Genomic DNA, 19271 nt, shown 5'->3' with positions numbered 1-19271 from the left:
CTTAACTTTTTTTTCCAATTTTAGACATTTTAAAAATAGAAAAAGACCTCCGTACAAGTAATCTAAGTTCAATGTTCCAAGGACATAACAGTCCAATAAATAAAGTGTCTCTCTTTTGTCCGTCTTAAAAAGGTCCTTTCTTGAACTTCTAGAAACAAAAAATTTGGTGTCTTTCTGCACTTTTACAGAGCCACGTAGAGTGTGCCAAATTAAGCAAACAGTACACGAGAAAAACACAAACACCCTGAAAAAAGTTGTGAATTTCAAACTTAAAATTTGAGAAAAAATGCAATTAATGTGAGTGAATCCAGTGGAGATTACAGTTTGGAGGGGTTGTTTATGTATGCCAATTTTGTCCCTAAATTTGCTTCCAAACACAAACCCCACTTGTATATAATCAGCATTTGTTGTGTCTGAGATTGCATTTTCTTCCTAGGGTGTTATTTATTTTTGGGGTTCTTGAAAGGGCAAATTTTTATACAAGATTTTCTTGAGGTTTTGAGAGTGAGAGTGAATGCTGTTGTGAAAATGGCTGATTCTCCTTCCCAGAAAGAAATTGAAGATGGGCTAAAAGATTGTGCAAATAGCCTCATCAACATTCCTCATTCTACTGAAGAGCTCATCAGTCTTCTTGATGTAAAGATTCAACTTTTATCTTTTTTCATGTTCTTTACATATAAAGTACTAGTTTTATCTGTGTGTTTTTGTGCCCTATTATTTTAGATTGATCTTATCTTGATAACAGTAAGAACTTTTTAGGGGAAGGGTTGTTTGTTAGATAAATTTTATGCCTGATTTTCCTTGTGTATCAGGATGCTTTTTTGTCTCCAAATAGAAGCTTTTTGTTCTTAGTCTAGTAGATGGTGCTTTTGCCTGGTTTTGTGCCCTATTATAGTATACTGATTTTATCTTGATAACAATAATAACTTTTTAGGTGAAGGGTTGTTTGTTAGATAAATTTGATGCCTGGTTTTCCTTATGTATCAGGATGCTTTTTTGTTTCCAAATAGAAGCCTTTTGTTCTTAATCTAGTAAATGTGTGTGTTTTTGCCTCTTTTTGTGCCCTATTATAGTAGATTGATTTTATCTTGATAACAATAAGAACTTTTTAGGGGAAGGGTTGTTTGTTGGATAAATTTGATGCCTGGTTTTCCTTATTTATCAGGATGCTCTTTGTCTCCAAATAGAAGCCTTTAAATGTGTGTGTTTGCCTCTTTTTGTGCCCTATTATATTAGATTGATCTTACCTTGATAACAATAAGAACTTTTTGGGGGAAGGGCTGTTTGTTAGATAAATTTGATGCCTAGTTTTTCTTATATATCAGGATGAATTTTTATCTCTAAATAGAAGTTTTTTTGTTCTTAACTTTATAAATGACATGGTGTTGAATCAGAAATGGAGGAATGGAAGTGGAAAATGTGGTTTTGGTATAATGATTTTGGAATTAAAATATAAAGGAAAGTACATGAATTCCACCATAGAGCAATTTTTCCATGTCCGCGACTTAATCTTTATTGACTGGGATTGTAATTTCCTAAAGCTGTTTGCTCGTTTTCAGTAATTTATGGAAGCTGCAAGTTGACTCACTTTTACTTCTTGTGTCTTTTAGAAAGTAGAATCTCTGTTGATAAAGGTAGCTCAAGCCCCTGACGATTCAATGAAAGATGCCCTTCAACCAGTAATGGAAGCTGTGGTCAGAAGTGAACTTCTAAAGCACACTGATGCAGATGTTATAGTTTCTGTTGTATCTTGTATCTACGAGATCTCTAGAATATCTGCTCCACTGCAGCCTTATGATGATGAACTAATGAAGGTATCCAGGATATAACATTCTAGTTTGTTGTTCTATTTTCCTAATACACATTACACACAAACACTAGAGAGAGAGAGAGAGAGAGAGAGACTAGATTGCTAATGCCTCTTGCTCAAACTTTATATCCATTACCATTTGTTTTTCACACACTTGTATTTTGAAAAATCTCAGGAGATTTTCCAGCTTACTGTAAGAACATTGGAAGAGCTGTCTCATTCGGGCCGCCGTTATCGTAAGGCTGTGAATGTACTTGAAACTGTGGCAGAAGTCAAGGCCTGTTTGATATTGCTGGACCTTGACTGTCATGCATTGGTTGTAGAGATAATCCGGATGTTTCTCAGGATCATCAGGTAAATTAGCAAATATTTAACTATTCTTGATACTTAAGTTCTTGCACATCTTTGTTTGACACATTTATGCATGTTGGCAATTGTTTGGCATCATACAACTATGCCACTCGAAGAGCTTCCCTTTATTCGCTTCGCGGGAGCCGCACAACACATAACTGGAAGTTAGAGGGCCCATACTACCTGCCTAACCCTTCGCTCCGAGGAACCGTAAATCGGAAAGCGCCTTCTAAACCACCCCATTCATCCAAAAGAGAAGGGAAGGGGCCTATGTATTTGCATGACCCTTGCAGATTTCACCCTATCTATACCCGGAGCCATTCCCCTAGCGGTCCTGCCACCATGCCGCAGAACGGGAGCTCGTGTGGAACATTTTATTCTGGCGTAACAGCGGTAGAACTAACAAAATATTACGGTAGCCTAACATAGGGGACGAAGGTACGGTAAACTCGGCCAAAATATGAGACCCGAAGGGCCTGGCGCGCACAATCCTATCCTATCTGAGTCCGAGTTTACCCCTTGCACTTCGGACAGTTGTCCGTAGCATCATAAGGAGGACCCCCCTTTCGAGGTACAAAAAGATTACGGTACATAGGAGGTTGGTCTTTCTCAACGTGGTGTATAGCACAAAAAACCTTTCGATACAAGATAGGGCCTTTCACATGAAAGAAAAAAATGAATCCTTTCTTATTTTCTTTCCCGAGAGGGAAAGAGAAAGAGGGTCTTATGGAGGGAGGGGGGAGGGAAAAGGCTTGGGCCTACCTATCCTGATCGGACCCCATAAAAGAACGGGAGTTGTTGAGAGGTTCCATATTGCCGAGACGAAGGACAACACTTTTGTACGTGATCATAGTATGTCACGTTGTCTCGTCCCACTGCATCGAAGAGTACCTATGCACTATGTTCCGGTTCACTGATAAGGAAGATAGCGTTGGGGTGGGGGTCTACGATGTGATACTAAAGTATGATCGGGGGAGATACATGCTAACTATGGGTAGGAAGCAAGAACCATTATGTAAAAAAATTTGGGGGGTTAAAGATCTCTTATACTACCATCGATCGATAGAGTGGAACAATTAGAAAAAGAAGTTAAGTTAGAAAGCCGTATGATATATAAGTGGTAACTATCTTGTACGGTTCGGGGGGTAATCGGCGTACTCCGATCAGTGGGGGGAATCTTTGGCTCTATCAAACATACAGGGAATTAGAGGTAGCATTCTACCGATGTCAAGTCATGGACTGGTTTCTTCAGCCCTTTTTCTATGTGTTGGTGTTCTATATGACCGACATAGGACTCGACTTGTTAGATATTACGGAGGTTCAGTGAGCACCATGCCGAATCTCTCTACCATTTTCTTCTCTTCCACTTTGGCCAATATGAGTTCACTTGGTACTAGCGGGACTTTCTCATCTTAGTAGGAGCTTTCCAAAGAAATAGCTTAGTAGTCACATTAGCAGCGCTTGGGATGATTTTAGGCGCGGCCTATTCCCTTTGGCTATATAATCGTGCGGTTTCTGGGAATTTAAAACTCGATTTCCTCCATAAATTCTCCGATCCAAATGGCAGAGAAGTTTCCATATTTATACCTTTTCTTGTTGGAGGGGCGACCGTACGTTAAACTACCAAATGATTATAAGATTATCATGCATAAGTTTCCTCTGATGAATGCTTATGTTTGTTGCTGTATATTTTCAAGGGCCGACCATCCTAATAATGTATTCACAAGCATGGAAGTAATCATGATTCTGTTCATTGAAGAAAGTGATGAAGTCAATATGGAGCTCCTTCAGCCCCTTCTTGATAGCCTCAGAAAGGAAAATCAAGTAATAAAGCTCATCCTATTGATCTTCTGTTAATCATGTTTCTTTAGTGCTTTACTCGATCTTTTATACTGTACAGATCTGGTCACCTATCTCGTCAAAGTTGGGAGAGAAGGTCCTGAAAGAATGTGCTTCCACCGTTAGACCTTGTCTTCTCAAAGCCCTCAAATCAAGAAGCATGAATCTTGATGAATATGGAGAAATCATTGCCTCTATTTGCAATGAAATTCCCAAGGGAGAACAAATGGTGTGTCCTACTCATGACATCTTTTTGTATGCAACTGTTCTTTTCCTTTTTTGCTAACATTAGTTTTATGGTCAGACGGAAAATGAAAATGTGACTGCTGAAAAAGTTGGTCCATCTGCTGCTGTTATCTGTGAGACACTACTGGAGGATGGGCCGCCTTCAAATAATAATGGCACCTCTTCAAAAACATTACAGCATTGCAGTCAGATGGAGCAGCCAAAGAATATTGGTGTTAGCAATTGTAAGGTCAAATCCGGTAGCAAAAGAAAACCACGTCAGAGCTCAAGGAACAGAGGATCTGTTCCAAAAGGTGATGTGGACACCACTTCTGGTCTTAACATTGTAAAAAGAAAAGAGAACCTTACTGATGCTGAGGAGTCATCAGTGCAACAAATTGATGAAAAGAAACAGAAGAAAGAGATTCATGATATAGAAGAATCAGGAGATGAGGTTGAAAGGAGGACTTCTTAGAAGTTGCTATCTCTCGATCTGTGCTTATAATTTTTTTCAAGCACAAATTTGACAATCACTGTTCTTTTTTACTTCTCCCTTTGTGTTTGTCGGTTTTACAGGAGATTAAACTATCATTTGGGGATGAAAATCTCTCCAGCCAATTTGCCAAGACAAAGCGTCGGAGGAATCTTACCGTAAGAAAGGATCAGGTACTAATATAGCAACTTTTGAAGTATAACCTTTGTTTCCATATCTGCAAAATTTGCAGAGTTTTCTTGTGTTCACTTAGTGTTGTTGAAATGTAGTGTGTTTCCAAATTCTGTGACTTCATTGCTTTTTCAAAGGAATCCAATCACAGTAAGAATAAGTTATAAGCTGCTTTATTCTCCTTGAATTCAGAAAATGCTATGCGTACCTCTTTTCAATACAATTCAAAGGACTGAAACTAGTTTTTGTTTAAGTCCTTTTGCTTTCAATTTATCTGGTGTGTAAGAGTGTTTTCATGTCTGAGGAGTTTATGGTTCTTAATTGTTTCATTCAGGATTCTAAAAGGCGTCAGTTCACCAAAAAATATGGAGAAGAAATAGTTGGTACCAGAATAAGAGTTTGGTGGCCATTGGACGAAATGTAAGTTCTACAGAATGTTGTCGGGACTGTCATACTATTGTAAATTTGTGGTACTAATTACAGATCCACTCTCATCCCAGCATTTTTCATCCTTGAGTCCTTCTATTTTTAAGTTTATCATCTCTAAAATTGGCTTGCCTGCTAGGCTGTCACGAAGAGTCTGCTTCATTCCTTTGACTTGTGGAGCATCAGAGCACATCTTCAATTGTCTCTACTAAATTGACTTTTATCGTGTCTTGCAAATGGAAGAAAGAATTCTAGCTAAAACAGTGATAGATCTCATAGAATTTCTATAAGAATAGCGAGGGATGTTCTTTTAGTATCCTGTAAATACTTTTGCCTGCACCTTCTTGGTAATTATATTAATAGCACACTTACCATCTCTCTCTCAAAAAAAAAAAAAAAAAAAGAAGAAAAAAGAAAGAAATCTAGCTAAAGTTTTTGATTTTAAGTTTTCCTTTGCAGGTTCTATGAGGGTGCAATTTCTGGATTTGATCATGTGACAAAGAGGCATCAGGTAGTGACGTTATTATCAACCTTCGTGCACTGTTTTTTAATTAATATCTTTACAGTTTTCTTCCCAGTATATCATATATGTTTCACTTTGCAATGTTCTGATATTTCTTTTAATAATGACAAGAATTTATACACCATTCCCAAGTCTCAAAAAATTCATCATCAGTAGTCAGTATGAATCCATTTTCCTTCTCAATATAACTTGAGACTAATTTCAAATGTTATATTTGTTATTATTCTCCTACAATTTCCAAAATATCTGCAAGTCCAGCTGATTCCATCTTCCTGCTAAGTAATGTTGAGGCAAACTATTTACCGAGGTTGACTCCATCTTCCTGATAACTAGAGGCAAAACTATTTCCAAACCAAATATAATCACTGCAACAGAAGTCCCTTTTACCTATTGATATAATGACCTTACACAGCCTAAAAGACATCTTTCTGGAAGGCTGTCATCGTGCTAAAACTGCAGAAAAAGGGAAAGTAGTGAATTTAACTGAAGTTTTTAGTTGACTGATGTTATTTGCTGTTTTTCCTTTTGAGATCGCATATGATGATGGTGAAACGGAAACCTTGAATCTGAATAAGGAGCAGTTTGAGATTCTTGAAGACAATCCATCTGACAAGGTGTTTTCCCCATTTGATACTGTGTTTCTTAACAATTTCAAGATATCATTGGCATTACATCTTTGTGATATGATTCTTTTGGATGCACTCTGTGCAGAAACATGAAGCAGATCTTCAATGCAATGCTGTTTCATCTGTTCCGTAAGTATTGATTTCCAATCATTTTTTTGTACATATCCTAGAACTCTACATAGTCTTGACTGTCATGTTTACTTCTACCTAGCTACTACTTTTATGTAAGAGACTGTATTTTGCATCACCTTGATATGCCAATACTATTGTCGGGATATGATATGGTTATTGGTTGATGAACTTGAGCAGATCCACAAAGAAGAAAGCAAAAAGAACCTCCTCAATGAAAAAGGAACCCGGAATCTCGTCATCCAAAAGGTTGTTGTTGTACACTTTTCCTTGCAGTACTGCTCTCTGAACTGAATTTTCCGAGGGTTTTGACAAGCATGTTTTCTGTTTTCAGGTCTAAAAGAAATCCCCAAAAGTGTGACATTGGGTCCATGGATATTCCAATTCCAGATAAGATGAATGCTGAAGTTGGTTGTGAAACAAGCAGTGGGAAAAAAGAACTTGTTGACAAGGAAGATAAAGATACCACACAGAAGCAGAGACTCGAGAATTGCAAAATTGCCTTAGAGAACTCATTTACGCTTGAAGGCCATCCATCTGACAAGGTCCTTTCCGCATCTGATACTGTGTTATCTCTTAACATGTTTTGAAATTATAATTGGCATTATATATCGTTATGAAACAATTCTTTTGATGCAATATGTACAGAAGCATGAAACAGATCTTCAAAGCCGTGATGTTTCAGCTGTTCTGTAAGTATTGATTTCTAAATTTCCTTGTAACCTTGGACATAATCCTAGCTCTTTACATGTTCTTGACTGTCGTCTTTCATGTTTTTGACTGTTGTTTTCACTACTATTGTTTTGACATGATATGGTTATTAATTTATGAACTTGAGCAGATCCATGAAGAAGAAAGTAAAAAAAACCTCCTCAATAAAAAAGGAACCCGGAGTCTCATCATCCAAAAGGTTGTTCTTTTGTTGTTGCCACTTTTCCCTGTATTATTGCTCTCTGAACTGAATGTTCTGAAAGTTTTGACAAGCAGGTTTTCTATCTTCAGGTCCAAAAAAAAATCCCCGAAAGAGTGACATTGGTTCCATGGATATTCCAATTCCAGATAAGATGAATGATGCTGATGACGTTGGTCTTGAAACAAGCAGTGGGAAAAAAGAACTTGTGCAGAAGGAAGATAACGATATCACACAGAAACAGAGATCCAAGACTTCCAAAGTTTCCTTTGAGAGCTCATTGGCGCTTGAAGTCCATTCATCTGACAAGGTCCTTTCTCCATCTGATACTGTGTTATCTTTTAACATATTTTCACATTATTGGCATTATATATCTTTGTGATACAAAATCTTTTGGATGCAATATGTACAGAAGCATGAACCAGATCTTCAAAGCAATGATGCTTCATCTGTTCCGTAAGTATTGATTTCTGCATAACTTGTAACCTTGAACATAATCCTAGTTCTTTACATGTTCTTGACTGTCATCTTTTCTGTTTACTTCTACCTACTAGTTTTATGTTAAAGATTGTTTTCCGCATCACCTTGTTATGTCACTACTATTGTTTTGACATGATATGGTTATTGGTTGATGAATTTGAGCAGATCCATGAAGAAGAAATCGAAAAGAACCCCCTCAACAAAAAAGGAACCTGGAGTCTCGTCATCCAAAAGGTTCTTTTGTTGTTGTACATTTTTGCCTGTAGTATTGCTCTCTAAACTGAATGTTCTGACGGTTTTGACAAGTTGGTTTTCTATCTTCAGGTCTAAAAGAAAACCCAAAAAGAGTTGTGTTGAATCCCTGGATATTCCAATTCCAGATAAGATGAATGATGCTGCTGATGTTGGTTGCGAAACAAGCAGTGGGATAAAAGAGCTTGTGGACAAGGAACAAGTTGCCTTTGAGAGCTCATTGGCGCTTGAAGTCCATCCATCTGACAAGGTCCTTTCTCCATCTGATACTGTTTATCTTTTTTAACATATTTTCAAATTATTGGCATTATATATCTTTGTATGACAAATTCTTTTGGATGCAATATGTACAGAAACATGAACCAGATCTTCAAAGCAATGATGCTTCATCTGTTCCGTAAGTATTGATTTCTACATAACTTGCAACCTTGGACATAATCCTAGTTCTTTACATGTTCTTGACTGTCATCTTTTCTGTTTACTTCTACCTACTAGTTTTATGTTAAAGATTGTGTCTTTTGCTTCAACTTGATATGTCACTACCATTATTTTGACATGATATGGTTATTGGTTGATGAACTTGAGCAGATCCATGAAGAAAGCAAAAAGAACCCCCTCAATAAAAAAGGAACCTGGAGTCTCGTCATCCAAAAGGTCCTTTTGTTGTTGTACATTTTTGCCAGTAGTATTGCTCTCTAAGCTGAATGTTCTGACGGTTTTGACAAGCTGGTTTTCTATCTTCAGGTCTAAAAGAAAACCCAAAAAGAGTTATGTTGAATCCCTGGATATTCCAATTCCAGATAAGATGAATGATGCTGCTGATGTTGGTTGCGAAACAAGCACTGGGATAAAAGAATTTGTGGACAAGGAACAAGTTGCCTTTGAGAGGTCATTGGCGCTTGAAATCCAACCATCTGACAAGGTCCTTTCTCCATCTGATACTGTGTTATCTCTTAACATATTTTCAAATTATCATTGGCATTATACACCATTCTGATATGATTCCTTTTTTGGATTCAATATGTACAGAATCATGAGACAGGTCCTCAAAGCAATGATGTTTCATCTTCTCTGTAAGTATTGATTTCCAAACTTCCTGACCTTGGACATATCCTAGTTCTTTACTTGTTCTTGACTCTTGTTTTTCATGTTTATTTCTGCCTACTACTTTTATGTTAGATAATGTATTTCGCATCACCTTGATTAGCCACTACTATTGTTTTGATATGATATGGTTATTCATTGAACTTGAGCAGATCCACGAAGAAGAAAGCAAGAAAAACCCCCTCAACAAAAAAGGAACACGGAGTATCTTCATCCAAAAGGTTATAATTTTGTTGTTGTACACTTTTCCCTGCAGTGTTGCTCTTTGAACTAAATGTTTGAGGGTATTGACGGGTAGGTTTTCTATCTTCAGGTCTAAAAGAAAAGCCCAAAAGAGTGACACTGAGTCCCTGGATATTCCCATTCCAGATAAGATGAAGGATGCATCTGATGTTGGTTGTGAAACGATCAGTGAGAAAAAACAACTTGTGGACAATGAAGATGACATGTTCGCACAAGCAGAGTCCAAGACATTAGAAGTTGCCTTAGATAGCTCATTGACGCCAGTGCACTCACAGCATTGCCAAAATGAAGGAAGCTAAAATATAAAGATGTTAAAAGTTTTTATTTGGGGAAAAGTCAGTAGTCATTAGTCGTTACTAGTTCAAATCTGAAAACTTTGTACTATTATTGAATTCCATTAGCTTCTAACTTTGAAAGCTATGAGATCATTAGTTTAATTATTTGAATGTACAGCTGGTGGATTCCATGCTCAACCAAGTTCATGGTGGTGCATCGCCTTTTTGAGGACATGAATGATTATCCAACTGCTTCTTCCTGTTATTTGTTTGTTTTCCCTTTTGCAACTTGATTTTTTCTGAGAGTTCTTTTCATTTCTCTCTTTGTTGTACAAAGCAAAGTGATGTGAATTCTTTTTGTGAAGTTGAGTTTTTGGGTGAACTAACTTTAGTTAACTTTGTTTATCACAGTTCGTTCATAAAATGGGTGAAGTGTTCATTTTAGTCTGTATTTTTAGAGAGGGTCACTTTTGGTTTGTAGCGTCCAAAAAGTGTCCATTTCGGAGCCGGACTCGAGTAAAACAGTAGAATTCTTTGGCCCAAAAGTTGCATCTAGTTAGTGGAGTGTAGTATGTCTATCATGCTGAGGTCAGACTCAAGTCATACACATACATAAAAAAAAATTCAATGATTTTTTTATTATTATGTGTGAAACACAATATATTAGTGTGTGGCACCTTTAGGAAGCTTCTATAAACCAACGCCATCCAGAATGCTTCTAGAACTTGTTAAATTAATAAAACCAGGAAGCTATGCAAGTTAAAAAGAAGAAGACAAAATGAAAGAGTTGTCATTTGTCAGTGGCAGGTTGAGAGCTATGTCTTCCCATGCAAATTATTAGACGAACAAATTGAAACTGACAAAATTGTAAGTAATTTGTAGCCTCACTGTAGGATTTTTTTTTAATAATGTAAGAATATTATCATTTTCTGAAAAAAAATAAAAAAAATTTGAATGAACCCCTCAATTTTATCTAATTCATATTTAATTGTTGCGGCATTTTAATTTGATGATGTTATTTCTGGTTGAGTGTAGTGCTCACCTACTGAAAAATCTCAATTATACTTATGCTAAAACTCCTAGCACACAATAATTGAATAAAGATTTTTAAAAAACAGACTTCATGATTTTAATTTGATGATGTTATTTCTGGTTGAGTGTAGTGCTCACCTACTGAAAAATCTTAATTATACTTATGCTAAAACTCTTAGCACGCAATAATTGAATAAAGATTTTTAAAAAACAGACTTCATGATAAATTGAATTAATTTAGCATATCACAAGTCCATGTGTGAAGAGAATTAAACAATAAATATAAGGGAAGTGTCAACTTTTTATATTACTAAACTCGATCTCTAATTAAGGATGAAGCGACTCACCATTTTATAACACCCTTTGTTGGTTATATTACCTTATTTATAAACTGCTACATATTAATAGCTTTTTTTTTTAAAATCGTAGATGTTAATACATGTTGGGCACATCACCCTTTACCTAATTTATTTAATTAGATTATAGATAAGAGAAAAGCCTTTTTAATTTGTACGTTCATTAATCTGTCTTTGCGTCTTCGACTTTACTATACCAAACTCTTACTATATTGTTATAAACAAATAATAATAGTAATAATAATAATCGTTTAAGGTTTATAATAATAATATAATTAGAAACAAAAACATGGTTTCTATTTTAATTCCAAACAATATCTACTTCTGATTTTTCTTTGCTATTGTCTCTTGACAATTTCCATTTACTATAAATCCGTCAATGATCGAAAATATTATAGACTTAAATATAATGGAAGTTATAATGTGGAGGTTGTATCCTGTAGTAATTAATTACTTTTTTTTAATAGCCAGTATCCATCTAGACCAACTCTGATAATGATAATTATTCCAAGAAAATAGATTCCAACTTGCAGCTTATAATTATCGACGAGTAATTACATTATAAGTTTTTCAAATTGAAATTAATTCTAATTAGCTATATATACATACAATACATGAAGTGTGTTCACACAAAGTGTGATCTGGAAAGATAACATGTACACTTATCGAGCTTATGGGGGCTTAGGTAGGTGATTGTGTGACAGACGAACTACATGTTATTTATATAATTTGGAATAGAGGAAGTGAATACAACTAAACATGCGGCGTGATTCTAGTAAAATAGCGATTATTGTATTATGATTTCAGTTTCGATTAGGTTATTATATTTAGAAATAATTGTATGACAAATGTTATCGTTAAAATACTGATCCAAATTAAAAGTGATCTGTGAAGGTATGAAATTAATGAGTCTAAAATATGAGATCTTATGTGTAGATATTTGGTTGTAATTTTAATCTAGTAATAAACTGAAATAGAAATATAAAACTTTTCCTATCATAAATAATAATGTTATGATTGTCAAATCAGATTTAGGTTTTCTTTCAGATATTCGGTCGTTAATTAGAAAGAAAGAATGACTCACATTCTGACATGATAGATCTTGAAAAAGACTATAATTTTCGTCTCTAAAATTTTGATTTCAACTTGAGATACGTCTCATCTAGATCGATATATTATAAAAAACAGAAAACAATTGCCTCAAATAATTTGTCAATAAAATGACATAAATAACTTATATAAGAATGGAACGTTCTTTTACTAACTACTCGAGAAATCATTATTTTTAGAATTGGGATCCTAAGGTTATAATATTCAAGTGAGAGTTGAATGATTCTATCATATAATCAGATATGGATCATAATAAATCGTACAAAAGAATAACTACTATGCTTCTATATTTGATTATAATGAGTATGTAATTATATGTTATTACATCTATACTTCATTAATTAAAAACTCTAAATTAGTTCAAACTTAATTGTCAAACCCCATAACTTATGATGCGTCTACAACTAAATTCCTCATTAATCTTCTAGAGAACAATAATCCCTTTCTATCCTAATAAATAATCTCTAATTAGAAAGAGAAGTGAACCCTAAACACATAAGTTCTTTTTGATGGAATTGATTTCCATATTATGTTATATATTTATATTATATATTTTATATAGTAATAACATTTATTTATAACACGTAAAAAAAATATTAGGACAAATGATGTCATTATAGAGAGATTATTTGATTGTAAAGATATACAAAGGAACACAAAGATTAAACCTAGAAACACGATTATTATTCTTCTTCTTTTCCACATTTGAAAGAGTATTCTTGTATATTATTTCTTTATTGTACATTCTTTTACTATTTATTCTATTTATGTTTTTCAGTGTTTATACTATACTATTTTAAATGTGACGAAAATGCATAATTGATCATTTGGATTATTTTTTTCTTTAATCGTAAGCTCTATACTTTTATATGATAATTGATCAATATAATATATATATAAAAAAAAAAAATTCCTAAATAAATTTCAAAATATTAAATAATCTAAACAAAAATAACCAAAATAATTTTTTTTAAAAACAACACATTTTGTACTTGATATTTTATTTCCAAATATTTCTTCAATGAAGAAAGTGAAAGAGAAAGAAATAGGATTATATTAGCTCATTCAATTACTTTGCCATGCAAACAACGACAAGTGTCAAAACCATAAATGCTATAGGTTTGAATATATTCTTCTTATGATAGTGTTTGGATCCTCTTTAATTATCATGATTTTTATTAAAAATAAATGAGTTAAAAATAGTTATTATTTTAAAAATCAAAATAAAATTAATTACAGTTTTCTCCACCATTAGCGTCAGTCTAATAATTGAAGCATACAAAAGCAATTTTTCTTTTTTTAAAAATAGGGTAGGGGAACGAGAAATGCGGAGGAGATTACAACCTAGGGAATTGAATTCTCACTAATATATGAGGTAGGAATTTAGATAGTTAACCAACTGAGCTATTAAAATTTCTATTAAAAAAACAATTTAGTCTTAAGATGTAGGTTAAGAAACAACGATGAAGTATAAATAGACACAAAATACAATTTTGAGCAACCAGTTGAAATCACTGATAATGTTGTGATATCTAAAAGAAGAAATATTGAATTCATTAATTCCCTATTTTATGATAATATAGAACATAAAGAAAAAAACTTTAAACTTAGATATATAAGAGTTTGAAATTATACTTGGCCTAAAATATGTTTGTGGTTCTAGTTACAAAACTATTCAAAGTTTTTGTTACAACTTTTTTGCCAAAATTGGTGGACTTTTAGGACAAGGGTCCATTTTAAATAATTTTCTATATGAAAATATGATAAGAAATCACATGATGTGTCCAAGTAGGGATGGCAATGGGGCAAGGTGGATGTAGGGTGGGACGGATTTTCTCTTATGCGGGTGTAGGGCGGGGCGGAGCGGGTTGAATTATTTTTTGAGGGATTTCATGCGGGTGTGGGTTAGTTCTACTTTTCATTTGAAGAACTACTTGTATTAAACTTATAAGTTGGTGATATTGTGAGGTACTGTATATAACATATTTATTACGTATTAGTAAAATTATTCAATCGCATGCTATTGTGTCATAATCTTTGAAAATATTTCAATAAAATAAATACTATGTGTTGGTTTTTAATTTAATGAATTTTATTAATTGTGTCAAACTCAATTTTTTTCTTTAAAATGTTATTTCGGGGCGGGGCAAGGTGGGTCTATGTAGGGCGGAGCGGGGTGGACTGAAAACAGAAGTTTTTGCTCTGCGAGGCGGGTTGGAATCTTCGCGGATTTATGAGAGTTTACCCTGCAACCACCCCGTCCCGCTCCATTGTCATCCTATGTCCAAGAAATGGACTTATGTTGACTCACATTCATGGAGGAGACTGATTGTTATCAGAAGATCCTTTGGAAGTCTCATATTCTTTGGAAAATGGGTAAAATGACACCTATCCTTGTTGAATAGTCTCACGTCAGATGAAAAAAAAATATGATCTCAAATAAATTTAAGTAATTATGTTTTCTTTAGCTAGCTTTTAAAATTGAGTTAATCTTAAAATTTGTTTATGAGAACAAAGCTTTAGAGTGTATGCATATATATTTTCATAACTTTTTGAGATGCTCTTTTAAATCGAGAATATATCGAAAATAACTTATAACTTTCTTTGAGGGCAAGAAAAGAAATATTTACTGTCCGTAGCAGGTACGTTTGTGAATATTTGGTTTTTGCTTTTCCAACTCTATATAAACTCTCCTTTTTCTCTCTTTCCATTAACTTGAGATTACTCACTATTTCTTTTTCCTCTTATTTTCCCTTCTTAATTCAATAAAAGTAAGCATGCCATCAGAATCCGGCAAAGTTGTTTGTGTTACCGGCGCCGGAGGTTTCATTGCCTCTTGGCTCGTTAAACTCCTTCTAGAAAAAGGCTACACTGTCAGAGGAACCGTTAGAAACCCTGGTAAAATTAACATTCAATTTTTGTACAAAATTCATGATACATTTCCCAATTGATTCAAAAAAAATTTGTGAAAATGTGCAGATGATCCTAAAAATGGTCACTTGAAGGAACTTGAAGGTGCAAAGGAGAGACTGATTCTGCTGAGAGCTGATCTTCTGGATTATCAGAGTTTGAGAGAAGCAATTTATGGCTGTGACGGGGTTTTCCACACCGCCTCCCCTGTCACTGATGATCCAGTAAGCATTCATGTTTTTTTTTTTGGTTAAAAGTAAGCATTTGAGCGAGTTCTTTTGAAAACAGTCAATTTACTTGCACGAAGTAGTCGTGGTAAGATTTGTGTATATTTTATACTCTCATACCCGATTTCACTGGATATATTGTTGTTGTTTAAAGTAAGCATTCATGTTGATTCTCTATTTCAAAAAATTATTCTACAAAATGGTATTTAGAATTAAAGCCATTAGAATTGCTTCACAGGATTGTTTACAGCCAATAGCTCTCTAGTGGCTCTGGATTCTTCCTTTCATTTTCTGATAGTGGTTGATTGAAAAGAACAGGGATGGAAGTGACTGAAATATAGAGTAGTATATTTTTATTTTTATTTTTTTTTAAAAAAAAAGAGAGGAAGGATCAGTTACGTAAATTGTGGTCCCACGTCTGTAACCATAATTGATTATTAGCTAACACGTCGAAGACGCACTAGCAAATTAAAGTTGTTTTAGCTTTTAGTTCCACTATTACATGCCTCGAGCGCCGGAGTTGAAAGGAGTCTAAGATATTCTATCATTTACGATAAAAATAATTCAAGTCTTATTCAAAAACTGTATTTTTCGTTGAAAATGATTTGAAGGAACAAATGGTGGAGCCAGCGGTTATAGGGACTAAGAATGTGATAACAGCCGCAGCTGAAGCCAAAGTTGGAAGAGTTGTGTTTACTTCATCAATTGGTACAGTATACATGGACCCCAACCGGTCCCCTGATAAAGTTGTGGACGAGACTTGCTGGAGTGATCTTGACTTCTGCAAGAATACTAAGGTCCGCTAGTACGTGGCCTCAAATTGGAAATTGATAGTGATAGTCAATTTCAATATTTTACTTGATGACATGTGTTTATGCAGAATTGGTACTGCTACGGGAAGACGGTGGCGGAAAAGACAGCATGGGATGAGGCAAGGGAAAAAGGAGTGGATTTGGTGGTGATCAATCCAGTGTTGGTGCTTGGACCACTGCTTCAACCAACAGTGAATGCTAGTGTTCTTCACATACTAAAGTACCTAACTGGCTCTGCTAAAACATATGCCAATTCAATTCAGGCGTATGTTCATGTTAAGGATGTGGCACTAGCCCACATACTGCTCTATGAAGCTCCTTCTGCATCTGGCCGCTATATCTGTGCTGAGAGCGTCCTTCATCGCGGCGATGTGGTTGAAATTCTCGCCAAATTCTTCCCGGAGTATCCAATACCTACCAAGTAATTTCACTTACCAAATCTTTCAGCAAAATTTAATCATTATTTGAACTTATAAACAACTTTTGTCGCTAAATAGTAAAAATCTAATCTTATTAACTATCAAAAAATCATGCTAGCTAGAGCTATTAGATATTAATTTAGTACTCCATATATTCTGCATGCCTGAAAAGGAACTTGATGTGTTCCCGACAACCAAAATCGTATAAGATATAGTTTTATGAAAGAATTTGACTATGTATTGACAGGACGCTAGAAATATTAATAAAAGTAGCTACTACCCATTAACAAACATTCAATTAGTATGTTTCAAGCAATATTTCTGGACCTGGATTTGACTTTACCTACAAAACATCAAAATCTTGTCTGGCCCCAGCCACCTTCTTACTTTAACTTTAACTTTAACCCATATCCTCTTTAGTGTCAACAATAGTGGAAGGGGACATACTTTTTTTAGTAATTTTAATAATCATCGATCTCTAACGATTATTAAACTGAAATATATATGTCGTTTAGTTAGCAATGCTTAGTAATTAATCACGTTTGATGATCATAATTATTATAATTATTATATGTTCAGGTGCTCGGATGAAACGAGGCCAAGGGCAAAACCGTACAAATTCACGAACCAAAAGCTAAAGGACTTGGGTTTGGAGTTTACGCCAGTGAAACAGTGCTTATATGAGACAGTGAAGAGTCTGCAGGAGAAGGGTCACCTTCCAATTCCTACTCAAAATGATGAACCTATTAAAATTCACTCTTAATTAACTGGTATTAAGGGAAAGTTGACCGTAGCTTTTTCCCTTTTTATGTACCAAATAAAAAAAAATTAAAAAAAAAGAGCTACTACGTGTGCTTATGAAATGTTTGTAGTATTCCTAATTTGGCGTTTCAAAAAAAGTGTTGCTTACAAAGAAAAAAAGTCCTAATATATATTCTCATATTTCTCTAACAATGTGAAGTTAGCTTTTAGGACTTTTTTTTAATATTGTCAATGTTTATCACTCTGAAGTCTACATACAGTACAATTTAAATTTGTCCCTATGTAGAGATTTAAAGTTCAATTGGTATTGTTGCATTTATATTATATATATATATATATATCATACATGCATGCAGTTACCAACTTTTATATTAGAAAAAGAAAGGATTTATATAACCTACCCTAACAAATTTGAAAGTGACATTTATATATAGTCTATTGATTGATATCCTCCTATGCTAATTTATAAAAACTACCCCCCGCACGTTTAGGTTAGTTTACAGTTTACACACTTAACTATATGTTAAGTTCCTATTAACACCATAAATTACAATGTTTGTTGTTGATTACATGAAAAGTTACAAGAAACTAATTGTGTTTTTTTTTTCACTTTTTCTTTGCTCTTATATGCTAACAAAAACGGAAATCACTTTCACATCCACATGACACATTAGGATCGTTAAGAGATTGATGCCGGAAAAATTATTGTTTAGGGGAAATAAAAATTTAGCAAACTTTAGATGTGCAGGTTAAATAAAAACGATACAACTTGTATAATAAATATGAAGTAAATAATGACTATATATATATATATATATATATATTTTAAGCCGAACATAAGCTTAATACGTAAGACAGGAGTAGGTTTCAAAAGACTAATTTTTGGGATCTTGTAAAGTTAGAAAGTTGATTAGACTGCAATTTATGCCATGGCAAGAAAAGTCATGAAAAGCGATATGATAATAAAAAATTTTAAAAAAAGACTTTTAGGCCTCAGCTATCAGAAGTCACAACCGTAGGAATGTCAACTAAAAAAGAACAACATGAGGAGGAGATAAGTTGGGAACTCAGAACTAGCAGAGCCTCATATTAAGCAGAGATTTTGGCCAATTAATTGTTAGAAAAATGAAAGATGAGCACGTTATGGGACTTAATTTTTTTGTGTACATACAGATAATCCAAACAAGTTGAAGGGAATTAGGACTTTTCTAACTCTTGTTTTGTGTTACAATCATCATTATAATTAATCTAACAAAATAGGTAATTAAATGCATGTGGTGGAAGCAAAATGTCAGTCAATCACGTCTAAGTTGAAATAGCGTACCAAAGATTAATGAGGGGGAAAGGTACTTCCTCAGCCCTCTTTAGAAACCAATTAAATTTTCATACACGACTAGAATATGAATTAGTCAAGACCCCTAAATAAATATTGGACACCAACAATCCACCAATTGTTTTGAGGGTTCCCAAATAGTCAGCTATCTTCATAACTTCCTATGGACTTTATCAGCCAACTTTTGAATCCAAGATTCCTAATTTGCTTGGAATCTTACAAGTCTTAATCACAATCTACCAAATTTTTGCGTTGGCCAAACAATAATTGTTGCTGTTCAAAAGTGTTTTTAAAATTTATTGGTCAAACATAAACTATTTCTCACCAAATTTTAGAAAAGCACTTTTCATAATATGTTGATTTTAGTTGTTCGGTCAAACATGCTAGGAAACATAGATGATTGAGCTAAACAAGACATATTAACATTAAATTTCTCATCAGAAAACATCCCTT

The 19271-nt window shown here is 34.2% G+C and overlaps 2 protein-coding genes across 2 annotated transcripts; both read left to right on the top strand.

Moving 5' to 3' along the window:
- Positions 1-509: 509 nt before the first annotated feature.
- On the top strand, positions 510-10202 carry LOC125832712 (sister chromatid cohesion protein PDS5 homolog C-like). The gene is made up of 24 exons (XM_049511930.1): positions 510-636; positions 1611-1814; positions 1986-2164; positions 3859-3985; positions 4062-4229; positions 4305-4679; positions 4802-4891; positions 5224-5309; positions 5775-5826; positions 6369-6452; positions 6550-6593; positions 6928-7138; positions 7242-7285; positions 7435-7514; positions 7596-7813; positions 7916-7959; positions 8149-8217; positions 8308-8485; positions 8589-8632; positions 8824-8889; positions 8980-9157; positions 9265-9308; positions 9492-9560; positions 9653-10202. The coding sequence occupies exons 1-24, from the start codon at positions 529-531 to the stop codon at positions 9879-9881; spliced, it is 2991 nt and encodes a 996-aa protein (XP_049367887.1). The 5' UTR covers positions 510-528; the 3' UTR covers positions 9882-10202.
- A 4871-nt stretch (positions 10203-15073) lies between these two features.
- LOC125832284 (cinnamoyl-CoA reductase 1) lies at positions 15074-17672 on the top strand. The gene is made up of 5 exons (XM_049511423.1): positions 15074-15253; positions 15335-15489; positions 16104-16289; positions 16373-16725; positions 17303-17672. Exons 1-5 carry the CDS (start codon positions 15133-15135, stop codon positions 17484-17486), a joined length of 999 nt encoding a protein of 332 aa, XP_049367380.1. The 5' UTR covers positions 15074-15132; the 3' UTR covers positions 17487-17672.
- The last annotated feature ends 1599 nt before the right edge of the window (positions 17673-19271 follow it).

This window comes from Solanum verrucosum, unplaced genomic scaffold (genome assembly GCF_900185275.1).
Source record: "Solanum verrucosum unplaced genomic scaffold, falcon-dt-bn FXZP01000009.1, whole genome shotgun sequence".
NCBI classification, from domain to species: Eukaryota; Viridiplantae; Streptophyta; class Magnoliopsida; order Solanales; family Solanaceae; genus Solanum; species Solanum verrucosum.
This window is presented reverse-complemented; position numbering and strand designations above follow the sequence as displayed.